Source organism: Corvus brachyrhynchos, unplaced genomic scaffold (genome assembly GCF_000691975.1).
Source record: "Corvus brachyrhynchos isolate BGI_N302 unplaced genomic scaffold, ASM69197v1 scaffold279, whole genome shotgun sequence".
NCBI classification, from domain to species: Eukaryota; Metazoa; Chordata; class Aves; order Passeriformes; family Corvidae; genus Corvus; species Corvus brachyrhynchos.
The window spans coordinates 11,605,160-11,621,452 of NW_008246060.1; the positions used below are offsets into that span (position 1 = coordinate 11,605,160).

Genomic DNA, 16,293 nt, shown 5'->3' on the forward strand with positions numbered 1-16,293 from the left:
TTTTTTTTTTTTTTTAGCTAAAAGAAGATACAAGCTAGAAATATTAGAATGGAGAGAATGCCTTGGACTAACACCTTCTTAGTTATAATCACAAATAATTGCCTCCTCTTATACTAATGAGCAAAGCAAAATGGAAAGCAATTTAGACAATTCATTCAGGGTAATAGCTTTGTAAGCTAGTATTACTGCCGAGAGATCCATTCTCAATTTCCTCGAGTACAATAACAGAGCAGCACTAAGTTTTTCACTTCAGGGAGCTTTTCTATTCTATGTAAATATAAACAGAAATCCCATTATCTATTGATAAAAACAACAAAGTGAGTTAAATAAAGTTTCATATGTTACATTTTCATATAACAGTCATCAGCTCCTTGGATCACAAGTGTAAATAAAACATTTCACTTACTGAAATCAATGAGAAACCTTCCAAATCCTTGCCTTTGGTATTGGGGCATGATCATTATGCAGGAGACATTGTACTTCTGCTGGCAAAGCTTTTCCTGTGGGAAGGAGAAACAGATCAAGTATGTCAAAGCACTGCTGAAGTGGGCAACTGCCTGCACCTGCTACTGTCCTTGTAAAATATCCCAATAAGGTGAACAGATGTATGGGTTCAGTACCAAAGTCAAATAATTCCATGTTAATACCTAATTTTAAGAAAGAAGTATCAAACATACCCTTCAGAATATTTTTAAATTAGTTAACCACTTGGCATCTTAAAAATTAAATACATTGTCTGAACAGCATAATAAAGTTTAAATGCTGTAAAGGAGGAAGACAGTAAGAAGAGGGAAATATTTTCATGCTTCACTGACCATTCTCTCAAGGATATAAACGTGGAATACAATAGCCATACACATGGTGAAGTTTTATTTTCTATAATTGCTACACTAAGTGCCTGCAGGTTTTCATCTTTGTCTTCTCTGACTATGTGGTCAGAGTGAGGGGAACCCCATATGTGCAGAACTAAGAAGTTATACTTGAAGCATACTAACATTTTCAAAGCTAGATGCTTATAACCTGAACCCAAATCAAGGCAGAAAGCTCAGAAACAAAAGCCTTCAGACAGAATGAAGTCATACAAGCAATGGAGGCAAATATTACACTGATTGTTTAAGACAACAGAAGCTAAGATTAGGAACCTGTTCTAAATATAGAAGTTTATAGGATCTTTCCAATTTATTGATAAGAAGGAACAGCTTTGTTACCTTTAAAAGATTACACCCCAAAAATCAGCAATAAGCAGTTTTGAGGGACCAAAGCAACCAGAAATATCAAGGTCAGTATAACTGACAAGGAGTTGTGGTAAACACACATACAGTTTAAGACACCAGCTATCATTTCAGCCTCCACACAAAATGACACTAGACCAGTGATGACATGACAGGATCACATGCCAGTACCTTCATTCCCAAATATTCCATCAGATACCCAAGCCATATTTCACAAGGTTTCTTAGTTTCTACAGTATGGTTAAGTATTTTCTCTGTACAGGCTTCCCACACTCTCAAGATTAATGCTAGTAAGAAGTCCACATCCTGGCAACACATTCATAACCAGGTAAGATAAGCCAGAGCATTTCTGCCAGCATAAGCAAACACACACATTCTTTCAAAAAAAAAGGAGGGGGAGACATGGAAAGATGACATGCAATAATTTGAGATGAAGATTTTTCCCTAAGTTTTGGTGGTGATAACATTTGTGATCATCAGATCCCATTGTGATCCACACAGACTGGCCAAAAGCAACAGGAGTAAAGTGGAGGAAGAAAACGTATCCATTGTTTGAGGGATGGTGTGCTAGTGAAATCCTTCACTCTGCCACCTCAGTAAAGGTAGGACATGGAGATCCATGTGGCAGCAAGGATACAAGGGTTATTGATGTGTTAGAAACCATGGAAACACCTAGAATGGTCACACAGGAATTAGAGCTGCTCCCCCCAAAAAGGCAGCAGGATTGAATAGCTCAGCTCAGGTGCACCTACACCAATGCACACAGCATGGCCAGCAAACAGGAGTAAATGAAAGCCATCATGCAGCAGGAAAACTATGACACAGTTGCCATCACAGAGCCATGGTGGGATGACTCACATAACTGGAGTGCTGAAATGGATGGCTATAAACCCTTCAGAAGGGATAGGTGAGGAAGAAGAGGCAGTGAGGTAGCTTTGTATGTTAGGTACTGTCTTGACTGTCTGAAACTTAATCACAGTGATGGAGGGGTTGAGTGTTTCTGAGCAAGAATCAGAAGGAAGTGCGACAGGGCAGATATCCTGGTGAGAGCCTGTAATAGACCAACCAACCACGATGAAGAGGCAGATGAATTATTCTACAAGTAGCTGGGGCTAGTCTCATGATCACTAGCCCCTTGTTCTTGAGGGGGACTTCAATTTACCAGATTTCTGCTGGAAATACAGCACAGCAGAGAGGAAGACTACTAGGAAGTTCCTGGAGTGTGTGGAATATAACTTCCTGATACAGCTGGTGAGTGAGCCAAGCAGGGCAGGTACACAACTGGACCTGCTGCTTGTGAACAAAGGACTAGGGGGTGATGTGATGACTGGAGGTTGTCTTGAGCATAGTGATCATGAAATGATAGTTTCTGTTTCTTAAAGAAACAACGAGGGGGGTCAGCAGAACTGCTGTCCTGGACTCCCGGAGGGCAGACTTTGGCCTGTTTAGGATGCTGGTTGAGAAAGTCCCTTAGATGCAGTTCTGCAAGGCAAAGGAGTACACAAAGGCTAGATGTGCTTAAAAAAAGAAATTTTAAAAGATACAGGAGCAGGCCATCCCCATGTGCTTCAAGATGAGCATGCAGGGATGACCAGACTGGTTGAATAGAGAGCTTTGTCTCAAGCTCAGGGAAAATGAGAGTCTATCACCTTTGGAAGAAGACACAGGCAACAGGAGGGCTTCAAGGGTGTCATGAGTTTTTGCAGAGAGAATATTAGAAGAGCCAGAGCACACCTAGAATGCAAACTGGCCACAACAATACAAGACAATAAAAAATTGTTGTTATTCTAAACCACCTACATAATCGCTGGAGGTGGCAGCAAGGAATTCTCCACTTCCAAGAAGGGGGCATGGTTTCAGGTGGAGGTAAAAGAGGGTGTACAGAGGGTCCACAGACATTTTTGTCCTTTTCCAGAGGAGGGGGTGGCAAGCAGTGCAGCAGAGTGGTGCTGGTTCTGACTGGAGGATTGTCCACCACTTTTTTTTCACTATCTCAGGCTTGGGGAGAAAAAAATATGGGGGGAGCAGTAGGTCACCTCTGATGCAGTGAGCATTTGGCAGGTAATCACCCTCTTTTATACACTGTTATTAGTATTGTTGCTGTTACTGTTCATTTTCTTATCTCATTGCTCTATTACCAGTAAATTGTTATCTCAACCCATAATCTCTGCCTTTTGCCTCTCTCTATCACCAGAGGGGGTGGGGAGAGGCAAGCGGCTGCATGGGGCTTAATTTCCAGCTGGACTTAAACCACAACAATGAGGAAAAGGCTGAGCTACTTCATGGCTTCTTTACCTCAGTCTTTAAGAGCAAGACCAGCTGTACTCAGGGTACTCAGCCCCCTGAACTGGAAGACAGAAACAGGGAGCAGGATGAAGCCCCTGTGATCCACAAGAAAATGCTTAGTGGCTGTCATGCCACTTAAGACATCTACAAGTCCATGGGGCCCAAGGGAAGTGTTGGAAGAGCTCACTGAGCCACTCTATCAATTACCAGCAGTCCTGCTTAACCATAAAGGTCCCAGTTGACTGGAGGTTAGCAACTGTAAAACAAACAAAAAGGGGCAGAGAGAGGATCTGGGAAACTACAGGCCTGTCAGCCTGACCTCTGTGCCAGGGGAAGGTCACAGAGCAGACCATTTTGACTGCCATCACATGGCACATGCAGGACAACCAGGGAATCAGGTCCAGCCAGCTTGGGTTTATGGAAGGCAGGTGCTGCCTGACTAACCTGGCCTCCTTCTATGACAGAGTGACCCACTTAGAGGATGAGAGAAAGGCTATGGATATGTTCTACTTGGGCTTTTCTCTTATGCCCGGTAAGTAGTGACAGTTGAGAGGAAATGGCCTTGGGTTGCACCAAGAGAGGTTCAGATTGGATGTTAGGAAAAATTTCTTCACTTATGAAGCATTGGGACAAGGCTGCTCATGGAAGTGGTAGAATCACCATCCCTGGAAATGTTAAAAAAACTTGTAAATGTGGCACTTGGGAACACGGCTTAGTGGCAATCATGGCAGTGCTGGGGTAACAGTTGGACTCAACAATCTCAAAGGTATTTTCCAACATTAACAATTCTATGATAAGGAACAAAAATCAAGAGACTCACCTTAAGCTGCCACACCTTAGATAAATGGAGAAAATACTTGCCTAAATAAAAGTTGACGTGTTTGTCACGAGAAGTTCTGACTGACCTTAAAGACAGTGTAAATTGTGCCTACATGTCTCACTTTAATTCCAGCAAGGCCAGCCTCTCGGAAGGATGCGGTCAGACATCCAAGAGATTACTGTATCATATCCAGGTACTCTGACAGGACTTTTGCACTTCTTCTAACTACTATTTTCCCACAAATCACTTATTCAAGAAAGAAATATATAGTCAGTAGGAGGTAGCAATACTAGTTTCAGGAGCTAGCGAATTTCTGAGTAACGGTACCTATCCATCACACCCCTTAGGGACAAATTATAGACAATAATGGAAGCTTTTCCTGTTGCAAGCACATCTAACTATACTTCACCATTTTTCTTGGTCATCTTTGTCAAGACAGTCTACTTAAGTATTATTTTTGTCAATAGCAGCCATCTATTACTTCAAAATCAGCTACAACTGAGAGACATCCACTCTAAACAAGGCAGCCACCATGAAGTCAGGCAATGCATTCTTACATTGGAGCAGCAAGTAACTGCATTAGATCAGACTGCACACAAGAGAGCAACATCACTGCCCATTTACATCTAAATAGCCAGCTGGAACTGCCAGCAGTCAAGCCATGAAAACACATCAACATTCCAAGTACCTGCAACTTTTACAAGTTAGACTTGCCATACTAATGCAAAAATGTTGGGGAAGGAAAAAGAACTAAATATTCAACTGAAACCACAACAAATTCTGGAAACAAAACAAATGAAGAAACAGAAATCCCAAAACAAGAAAAAACCCACCCCAATCCATGTGGCTGAACTCATTCTTAATTTGCATCAGTCAGAGGCAAGAAAGTACAGTGTATTTGAGACAATAAATATAATACTTAAGATTTACAAAGAGGCTTTCATGCTTATGGATTTTTTTCAAAGTTCTGATTTTTCTTTGCTGTTGGTGGAAGTATTAAGGAGAGCAGGAAATTACAAATATTAAATAAACCCACTTTTAAAATTTTTACCTTAGAGAAATATCCAACTAAATGGCAGCCTTTCTCATCATTTTTTGTAAGGACATAGAAGAGGAACGGTTCAACATCATAATACAAGGTTTTGTGGTCCAGAAAGAGCTTAGCTAACAAACAAAGATTCTGACAATAAATTTTGCTCACATTTCCATCAACCTAAAAAAGCAAGACAGATGCAGTTATTTTCAAGACACAACATGTTAGGACAAAACAACCTATTGAATCAATCATGTCCTAGAAGGAAACGTGAACAGTATGGTGTGTTATAAGAAACAAACAAACACATCAAGGTTCAGAAGAGAAATACCCCAGTTTCTCCTTAAATAAGAAATCACCAGTTAGTGCTAATTACTTAGCATTTTTAACAACCCCTGAGTATCTAGATTTATTAAACAAAGTAACTTCACTTAATTGTTCAAGATAGACTTACCTCTTTCACTTTATTCCTGAAATGAAAATGAGTATGACTGGCAGATAAGAAAAATGCACTAGTTAAAACTGCATTAAACTCTGCTTTGCTAGAAGGCAGTGGAGTACAACAACTTTTAAAAAATACCCAAACAAAGAACTGTATTATGTTGAATCCTTAAGGTGTAAGGCAAATAAACGAGTAGCAAATTACATATCAATCACATCAAGGTTTTGGATAAATTAGACAAGACAAAATTTCCATGCGAGGCTAAAATGCTATTGAGTGAGAGAGGTAAATTTCCTGGCTAAATACTACAATTAGTCTAGGTATATTATGAGTGTAAAGAGTCAAGCTGTGATTCAGACAGCTACAGAAAAGCCAGACACAAATGCAGATTTCCTATATCAATTAGGTACTTCCTGATAGGCTCAGTCAAAGGCAAAACATTTTTGAAATAATCTTCTTACTAGAAAGGTTTGCTTGTACTGATTTTTTTTATAATGACAGTAGCTGTATTTCATTCAGAGAGAGACAAATGATAGGCACTGTGCAGAAAAAGAAGCCATCTTCTATTCTAATTTGTTTTGAGTAAGAATCCTAGTTACAAATCTCAGCAAAACCCAACCTTTTGGATACATTTAGGAATTTTAAAGAAACATCAGTAGTATAGCTGCATTAAGTGGATTGAAGAAAAAACATTCAATGAATAGCTACTGCTCATAAAGGCATCAGAATAAACTTCCAGACAGCTCTCAAGAGCCTATCAAATACATCAAGCTCTCTTACAATGCACTCCATTGTCCAGATGCTTTTTATTACTTTTCACACTTATTAGCAAGTGTGCAAATTTAATGTGAACATTAAGTAAGCAGAAATCTCCACTGGGTAAGCCATAAGCCTGAAAACGCAAATTATGTGAACTGTCTTTTTCAGTAAGAACATTTGTACAGAAATGCAAAAAAAACTTCTTAAATTTCAGGCAAGCACAGCTTGTTCATCAGTTTTAAATGTGAGAAGGGGAGGGAAAAGAGGGACGGCAAGCTCAAAAGGAAGCATCTGTCAAAAGTTGCTTGGCTACAGCATAGTAGTAAGCTATGTCAAAGTCTGCTCTCAAATCCGTCAAAGTCATGCTCTGGGCAGAGGTACATAAATCACAAAATGCCAAACTTATTTCCATTTCTTTCAAAAACACAAAGCATGAGGGAAACCACAAACTCTTCATTCTGCCTAAAAGAAAATGGTTGCACAGAATTCTTGAAAGGATCTATGAAGAAGGACATCAACTAATGACTAAGTTTCTGTGGTAATCAGTGACAACTGACATTAACCTTTGAAATAAACAGACCCAAATCAACCACATTTATTTCAGAAGGCTTAACGTAAGTGTTTACTGAAGCACCTAAAACAGACAAAAGGAATAAAAGCAGTGGAGAAAGAGTTGGGACATTGCTTTCACAGTACTTTGGTTTCCAGGTGTTTTTTGCAGCAATCCCCCTCCCTTCCCCTTTCTCAGTATTTCTCTGTATTTTACTTTATTTTTTTAAGAAGTTTTCATTCACATGTTGGCAGTAATTAATAGAAATAAATGGGAGAGCACAATTTGCCTATTGCATGCTGCACAGTTCTTAATACCTGCTAATAGAGAAAATCAAGTTATTTTAAACAGACTGGGGCAATTTCACTTCTTGATAGAAAAAGAGGTAAGTCTATTTACAACGTAAGTCTTTTGCTGGCAGGTATATGATATTTATAAAAACTGCTCAAGTCAGGAAGGAAGCACCCTTGATGCAAATAGCTATTTTTTTAACAGCACAAACACAACCAAACAAACCAAATACAAAGATCTTGTTCTAACTTATAAAAGGACTTCAAGACTGCATCTGTTGTTTAAATAGATAATGGCAATGACCAAGCACAACAGACATTAATACAGTTTGACAATAAGTTTGAATAAGAATCTGTTATTTGCAATTAAAGAGAAATTATCAATATATGCATCTAAATACCACTGTTGAGAAAAGAAGTCCTGGTAACCCCAGCAGTCTTTTCTGTTATTACTACCTGTAAGAACGCTTGAGAAACTGCAATGTGAAAGTCAAGGCATAGTTTTAATAACTGCAGGTATGCTGTTTGAAACACAGAACTCTCTTGTCCAGGACTTAAAACCTCACACTTAAAAGAAGTCATCTCCCAGAAGAACAACATAGATTAATAAATCCAAAGTTGAGGTTGTGGGATTTTTTGTATTTCAGGACAAGTTTCTCAAACATCCAAATGGAAGGCAAAAGCACTTAGGAGCTACATGCATGATTCTAGAACACACAAGAAGCTGCATTACTTGGTTTTTTACTTTGGGAGCACCTACATTATGATTAGCCTTCTCCCTTTACCCAGGACACTCAAACAGCCAGCAATGAATGGGTGGCAAGAGGTACTCTTGCTGAGAAGGGAAAGGCAAACCAATCAAAGATGAGAACTGCAAAGGAAGGCCTAGGATTCATGCTAGTGAAGTATCTTAAAGAGGTTGGCTAATGCATGAAGTACAAGTACAAATCATGAAAGAATACGGCAGGGTAGAACTGAATAGGTAAGATGGATCTGTTTTTGCAGTATAAGCAGAATCTCAACTTGGTTTTGCAGTGTAAGAAGAACCTCCAAGGAAATATTTAATCATTTTAAAGTTTTCACTAGTTCTACAGCTGGTCTGTGACATCTACAAACGGGTTACTTTCAAAAAGCTTATACTTTTGTTATACCCACCTCAAATACTGAAAGGTCATTTCTTCTGTAGATTTCATTGGCTGGGGGGGGGAAAAAGCCACATTTCTCTGAGTGCCTTAACAAAATGTTTTTACTTTTCATGTATTTAAGACAGAATTCACACAGGTAAAGCTTTGGTAATCTGTAGGAAAATCAAGAAGATATTTTATACAAAAACTTTGTTACATTCTGTAAACAAAGTTACCACAAATGAAAAGCCCTTCCCATTCAAATGTAAGGTACCATACATAAATGCTACTAAAGCATAACTAAATAAATAAATACAACAATAGAGTGAATGATCAAACATTCTCACACACTAGTCATCAGAAAAGGAAAATAAGAAAAGATCAGATTCGATCAATCAATCACAGCAAACCTAATTCAGTAGAGTTGTGCTGTTGTCAGTTAGTTTGTTATCCAGCCTCTGATAGATCTCAGTTACTTCCCCCTTCCCACACTCCACCTAAGCTTTTGCTGTGGACTCCATCCAAGTAAGCACACTGGAATAATACTTCAAATTTCACCTTTCTTGTTCCAAGTAAAGATAAAGGAAGCACAAAGCAGAATACAAGGGATCTCCTTCCCTTTAATTTTCCTTATTTTGCATCTGGGGAAGGCTAGGAGATGGCTTTTCTTCCCACTGTCATTTGAAATACTTGGGCAAGATAGCAAACCGTAGTAGGATTGTACCCCCTCAGCTCCACCTAAACGATCACTTTACTACAGAAGGCAACCCAAAGAGTTCACCTACAGGCACAACATCTCCCTTCCACACATCTCCACAACACAGGCAACGCAGACGAGTGCACTTCTCTGGGGAGGATCCAGTTCACACTACATACAAGTAACCCACATGCCCCATGTCCTACATACCATCATAAACTGCTCCCTTTGGTAATTTTTATGGCTACTTACCTTCATTTTTGAATTACTGAAGCAGTGGAAGACTGCTCTAGAAACTAATTAGTCTGCAAAGTTTTAGAGCAGAGGACAATCTTTATCTGCTCTGAAGTTACTAGCGCATCCTGGGATTATAGCCATGGTTTGCACTACTCCAGTATCCTAAAGAAGTTCATCAACAACATAAAAAGTAGTTTGAACTATTTGTTCAATGATGTAATCCCACCACACTCAGCTGAGAGCCACAGTACCTCCTACAGTGTCATCCCACTCTAGCCTCATACTAACAATTATCCATCATTATGCTTCTATCTGGGATTAATTTACTTGATGGAATAGGTAACTCACTCTTTTACAATATGATATAAATTGAGGGAATAAAAAGTAAAACTGAAATAAAAAATTAACACTATAAAAACAGTGGTAATAATAGGAAGTGGAAATGCTCTCCACACTTTTTTAGCCCTTGATTTATATATTATCAATACATGACATTTTCCTCATTCCCACCACACAAAAAAAAGCAGTTTAGAGTAACACTGTGCAACAGCATTTTGCAACAGATCACATTGCTTGCTATACTAGTAGAGCTTGACAAACATACAGTTCTGAATATCTTCCAATGTGCCATACAGCCAATGGATTAATGAAACATTTATTTTCAGCACACACAAAACTCTGCAGAGATCTGCTCTGCCTGACTCCAAGGTGCACCCTTGCAAAGATGGCCAGAAATGAGATGCTGTTGCCACAACTTGCCCACTTTGACTTTATTTATTTAACATGACATCTCCCCTGGTCCTTAGAAAAAAGGAGATTAATAAATGCTGGATCACAAACAAGATTAATTTGTCTAAAGGGCCAGAAGGTGGACATACCTCATTGCAACAGTCTAAGGAAAAGACCCCCAAAAAACAACAAACCAAAAAAAATCCCCAGACAAAACCAAACAAATAAATGAAAACAAAAGCAACAAAACAAAAAAAAAAAACAAAAACCTTGAACAAAACCACACCCATTTATACAGGACTAGGAAAAAATTAGTCTTTTTATTGCATCTTTGATTTAGAACTAGCTAGAATGAAAGACAAATCCTTGTTCTCACAGTTATAATTACAAAAGCATATTTGCTTTTAAAGGCTTTAAATTATAAACAGTTACAAAAGAGTAAAAAATAAGTTGTAATTTTCACATCAGAAAAAATTCCAACCATGTATGGCAATCTTGACAACTTGCTACCTTGCATATTCCTGTGGGTAAGGTGAAGAGTACCAGGTCTGGATCTCGTATTTTCCAAACTCAATCACTGAAGGGTATCGCCCACTTGTTTCACCAGTGTTTTTACACCCAATTTTCTGTCAGGTGCAATAAAAAAAAAGTATTAGTTATAGAAAAGTAAAAGAAACTTTAGCTTTATATAACCAATTCCACCCACTGAAACCATGAGAAACCTGAAGTATCCAAATCAGATGCTTAAGCTCTTTAAACCTTGACAGAGGACAGAGTTTGCAAACAGCAAATACAAACAGCAAAAGCCCAGCCAAATAAGAGGCACAACAGCCTCAAGTTCTCTTCTCCCACAGCATCTAATGACGTCTCTATAGTGCTGGTGCAAACTCAAAGCTGTCTTTTTATCAAAACAGTGACAGAAAAGGTATCAGCACAACCCTTCTAGAGTAACTGGAATTTACCTCAAAGAGTCAAGAATATACTAACACACTAATTTCAACTATAATACTGCATTTCAGCTGATCAGAAAATGACTGTAAGACTCTAAAGGGCTGGCAAAATATAAAAGAGTAAGAAAGGTGAGGAAAAACAAGCAATTTCAATGTCAAATTTTAGAAACCTTACCACCTAACATTTTTGGGGACTGCATATGAAAGATAAAGAAAGCAAGAGGTGGGAACTCTTTCCATGAGCAAATAGAAGTATGAGCTAATAATGAAACTGAATCTTTAAACTCAATTTGAGTCTGCTGCTTAACACACTAGGAATGAAATCTGAAAAAAATCACTGTGTTGACCCACGCAGCAGGTAATGTCAGTTCTTGTACACTAAACCTGAAAAAAAATTAAGTGACTTCCATTACTGAGAAGACAACACTCAGCCATTTATCATGCCACTTTAAGAAAGCAGCAATTGAAACATTACATTCATCTACCTTCTGAGCCAGGTTCTCAAAGACACTGGTTGTTCATTTCATGGACATAGAAAAGTGGAAGTCTGGTTCACTAGTCTGATTCAGCTCAAATATTATCACTGCTAGAAAAAATCTACAGTATTTAAACTCAAAGTGTGGTAAGTAATTGGGTAAAACAAATTTATGAACTCACTAAGCCCAGTTTTCTACCAAGCAGTATTTTCTGGGACAGACTTAGCTTTTCAGAGCATCTGCTTTATTTGCAGCGGAAAATCATTAGGCACATCCTTACTGACCAATATCCTCTCAGTGCTGACCAGGATGTCAGCTACTTTTAAACTCTATGTTTAATCCTGTAGTCCTATATACAAAATGCTCAAGTATATCTTTCAAAATCTATCTTAAGTGTCACTTATCATCTGACCCATTCCAGCATGATGCCTTGTCTCCTGTCTGTATATACAGTGTCTCCCAAATAAAATTCACAGCAAGCATGAAGCATTAGATAAAAAGGAATATATTAGAAATGAAGATGAATAGACTGAAAATTAACTGAGTTTTTATTTACAGAAATACCTACACTTCATGCAACATGATTCTTACCTCCAGGGAAAGTTCTCGGGCCTGCTTAAATACTTCCAAATCCTCCTGTGTAACAGTGTCCTTGCTTCCCAACAGAAATACATCCGTATTTTCTTGTTTGATGCTTAGTTTGATTTCAGTATCTGTTATTTAAAACCAGCAAAAAGTTTATTCACAGACATGAAGGTTACATGTGCCTTACCAAAGTGATACTACTAAATAGGATTGCAACTATGGCTGATATGGCTTGGCTCCCCATTTTAACCAAATTTGGGATTACTAAGCAACAGAAGTGAAACCTTCACCCCCCCTTCTTGTTTTGTAGTTTTCTGCTGCATGAGCTATTTTTTGGTACTTGTCTGTCTGTATAAGCCTTTGTAGTCCAGTTCTACTAAATTAGTTTTGAACCTCATGAAATGGAATATATTCTATTGCTAGAACTATGCCACTCGATAAATTCTAGTACACTCTAGAAGGTAAAAATAAACACAAGAGAAAAAAAGTAGCCCTTAAAACTTGAAGATTAATGCTAAGCTAAGTCTGCATTCAAACGTTTCTTAAATAAGAGTAATTATAAAAAAGGTAGCTCACAGCAGTACAGATCAAGTGTTGTGGAGACTGTAGTACGATGGAACTGTTCATGAAAAAGCAATGGAGCAGAGGCAAATGAATTGAAATGCCCACCGTTATAAGCACTGATAGCACACAATCATGATGACAGCACTACTGCCACAGAAACGGCAGGGGAAGAACAAGGAAGTAGCATGACAAGTGGCTACTCATGCGGTACTACACAGCCATAAGCAACATTATGAAGGCATTTGGGGCTCCTAGTGTCACTACAGATGCAAAAAATAATAAAAAAGTGGTGTGGTATTAGTCAGAAAAAAAAAAACCAACCAAAAATGTTTTGGAGATTTAGTCAGCATTAGATAAAAGCTCAAGGTTTTGTTGTTTTTGTATGAAAGTGAAGTAAGAACGAGAGAAATAGCTAAGACCTATGTGATAAGAATTTTGGTTTTGGACGGGATGCAGGTTTGGTTGGCACTTTGACCTTTGCTTACCATCATCCTGATCAGGTTTAATCCTTCCGTCTGTCAAGCTCCCCTTCCCTGGTGAGGGGGTCCCCATCTGAGGGGTCATTTTATACTTTAATCTGCCTAGAGTCCTGTGCTTTTTAAAGAAAGCTGTTCTGTTGAGGTGAGCAATTGCTTTAAAAGCATGTTCTCTAGACACACCCCATCCAGAGGCACAAGCATGAGAAATAAACCTACTCCTAACCTCTTTCTTCCCATAGAAACAGCTATTAGATGTTGGTGTGGAAGACAACTCTGGTTTACTACACAAATGCTTGTGGGGTGCATAGCTTGGGTGACCCTTTTTTCGAGACTGTTCCTGAGTGGTATAGATATGAGAGAGTCCATCAAAGAGTCCCTTTAGCTGACTGCTGCTAGGAAGGCTACTAAAGGAGGGTATGCTTGACTGACTGAAAGAACTTTGGGGAGAGTTAGAAGAAGTCAAAGTGCTGGATTTTTGAGAACTGGGGCTCTGACCAGAGATGGGGATTGAGGGTAGAAGTGAAGAAGGTGGAGGTTTTAGCTTTTGTGTGGTACCTGTAGCCAACACAAGAGAAGTGCATGACTGTTTCTGAGAGACCTTTTTCCTTGGACGATAGTGCTTTGAAAAGTCTATTATTTCACCTCGTGATCTGCGACCATCAGGTGATGGTGTAAAGAACTTAGTAAGGCCATCAATGAGCCCTTTGGTTTTCTTGTTAACTTTAAGTGTAGAGGCAGATATGTAGGTGGAGGTGGTGGTGATTTTGGTGGTGGCACCAGGCCGAGTGGGGTCTGTAACAGGCAATCTGCTGCTTGAATCCTTCACAGATGCAGCATGACCAGATGAAGGTGTGGTACAGACTTTAGTCTTTTGACCCCTACCAGGTGACCCCCTTCCTGTGAATGCATTCACGGATCCTTCATCACTGGTTACAGACCTACGCAAAAATCAGAAAAATAAAAATCAGCATTCAAAATCTTAACTGCCAAATAGTACTGCCGTTTATACAAGTTACCTTGGCCACTGTACTTAAAAAAATCTTTAAAGAAATTTAAAGACATACACGCTTTGGAAATACATTTCACACTATGACATAATATCCAGCTATTTTTTTCCCCTTTTCCTTTTTGTTCCCCCTCCCCTCTTATCTTTAAAAGACAGTCCACAGTATATATAAATGGAAGCAGCTGGCAAGCAAGATCTCCCAAGTATACAGCCTTCTCACACACTTCTAGGCACAGCCAAAGTGTGCTTCTTTGGAAAAAATATCATTACACCATGTTTGTACAACAACCGCTCCATCACCATAGAGTTTATTGTACACACAGAGGAGATGAATGCTTTCAGTGTTAATATGATATCAAACCAGTTAACTTCAGACTGTGTTTGCTTAAACTGTAGAGAAAGTCTATTAATCCTTTAAAGCAATACAGTCAATCTTCAGGAAACTGCTATTTTTTTCCCCACACTCTTGTTGGATCATGTAAAATGTGGCAGTAAAAATTACCACCAAAGATCTAAAAGCCAAATGAGGTAGGTGGTTTATTAAGAGCATTACAACAAAACCAAAGAAATAGACTGTTTAGAAATCCTAAAAATAGCAAAAAACAAAAATAGCAAAGGAAGGAGCAAAACTACAACCAAGAGCTTTTGCAGAAAAGCCATGAACTTATCAGGCCTAACATGGAAGGTGTTTGGAAAAAACAGAGTGGTGAATCTTATTTAAATGCTAGGAAGAAAAAGGGCATACCGAAAATCAGCATTTGTGACAGCAGAATTATGGGTTTAACTAGTTGCTAATAACTGAAGAGAGGAACTACACTGAAGAGCAGTATATTCTAGCACACAGAAACTGAACTTTTTAAAGTATCTGCAGTAAAAGAAATAGTTATCAGGACACACGATCAAATTACAAAACCAAAGAAAGACACATTTGTATCACATGCTTTCTTTCATTCCCTTTTCCATCCTGCTCTTTGAAGTTAGCTTATTTACTTCACAGCAGAAAGTTTTCTTCCACAGATTTTTACCTTCTTAATTGAGATACTGAAGTAAATTGCAACAGGTTATTTCTAATTAGAGATTCAACAGCCTAGGGCTACCATCTGGTTTACTACCTCCAAGGGCTCACCAGTTAAAGAATTAGCCCCTTTTCCACCCACACAGCCTTAAATTTGGTTAGTTCCTAAGGGGCAACAAAACCAAAAACTCCCTAGTCTTTTGAATCCTTTGGCATCATAATCCTAAGTCTATCACAAGACCTATTCTCAGTACCAGATGTAGTAATCACCAGCAGTGCCAGAGGCCAGCACACACCTGGTTTAAGTTAATCTTGCACAGTAATTTGCCTGTGAAGGGCTTCCTACAGATGGTCAACAGGCAAAAATTATGCCAGTGCCACTGGACAGATTTTCTTTGTACTATATACAGGGACTACGCAGCATTGGCTAACCTTCCTGTATTTCATGTGACCACACACTTTTTATGCTTGACACTATTGTCTTCCATACTCCACAATCACTTTTAAATAGGATTTCATGTGGAAGAGTCTCTTCTCTTATTCTATCTCTAACCACTGTTTTTCCAAACCAAGAGTACTTTCTTTTTATATATATGAGACATTGAAGTAACGGAAACGCGCTGGCAGTATTGTAAATATTTATTTTATAAAGAGCTTCCCAAGTAGTCCTGTAACATGCTCATGCAGCTCACTTGCTACAAAGAAAACCTTTATGAAAATATTAATGCTAAAAGAACTTCTACATCCCTTAGAATGATGTTCACCTTAGAAGTTGCAGCTCAGAATCTCAATAGCAAAACATAACAGTAATACCCTCACAACATTTCCAACCTTTCTATTACATGTATGAGGAAGGACGAGAAGCAGAATTAGTGTCAGAGGGGACATTGCTGCTAAATCCACTGTGGGAACCCAAATCAAAGACATGTCTGTAGAGAAGTAAGATGGCAGTACTGTATTAGAACTGGTCCTGGTTCTGGTCAGGGCAGGGTTAATTTCTGCAGTAGCCGGGGGGATCA

At 38.7% G+C, this 16,293-nt stretch overlaps 1 protein-coding gene across 1 annotated transcript in view; it reads right to left on the reverse strand.

Moving 5' to 3' along the window:
• Positions 1–16,293, reverse strand: part of KAT6B (lysine acetyltransferase 6B) — a 110,943-nt gene that overhangs the window by 32,529 nt on the left and 62,121 nt on the right. The window contains 6 exon segments of the mRNA XM_017746330.1: positions 407–500; positions 5,390–5,551; positions 8,568–8,709; positions 10,710–10,825; positions 12,217–12,338; positions 13,809–14,191. Of these exon segments, the coding sequence (XP_017601819.1) occupies positions 407–500; positions 5,390–5,551; positions 8,568–8,709; positions 10,710–10,825; positions 12,217–12,338; positions 13,809–14,191 (1,019 nt within the window).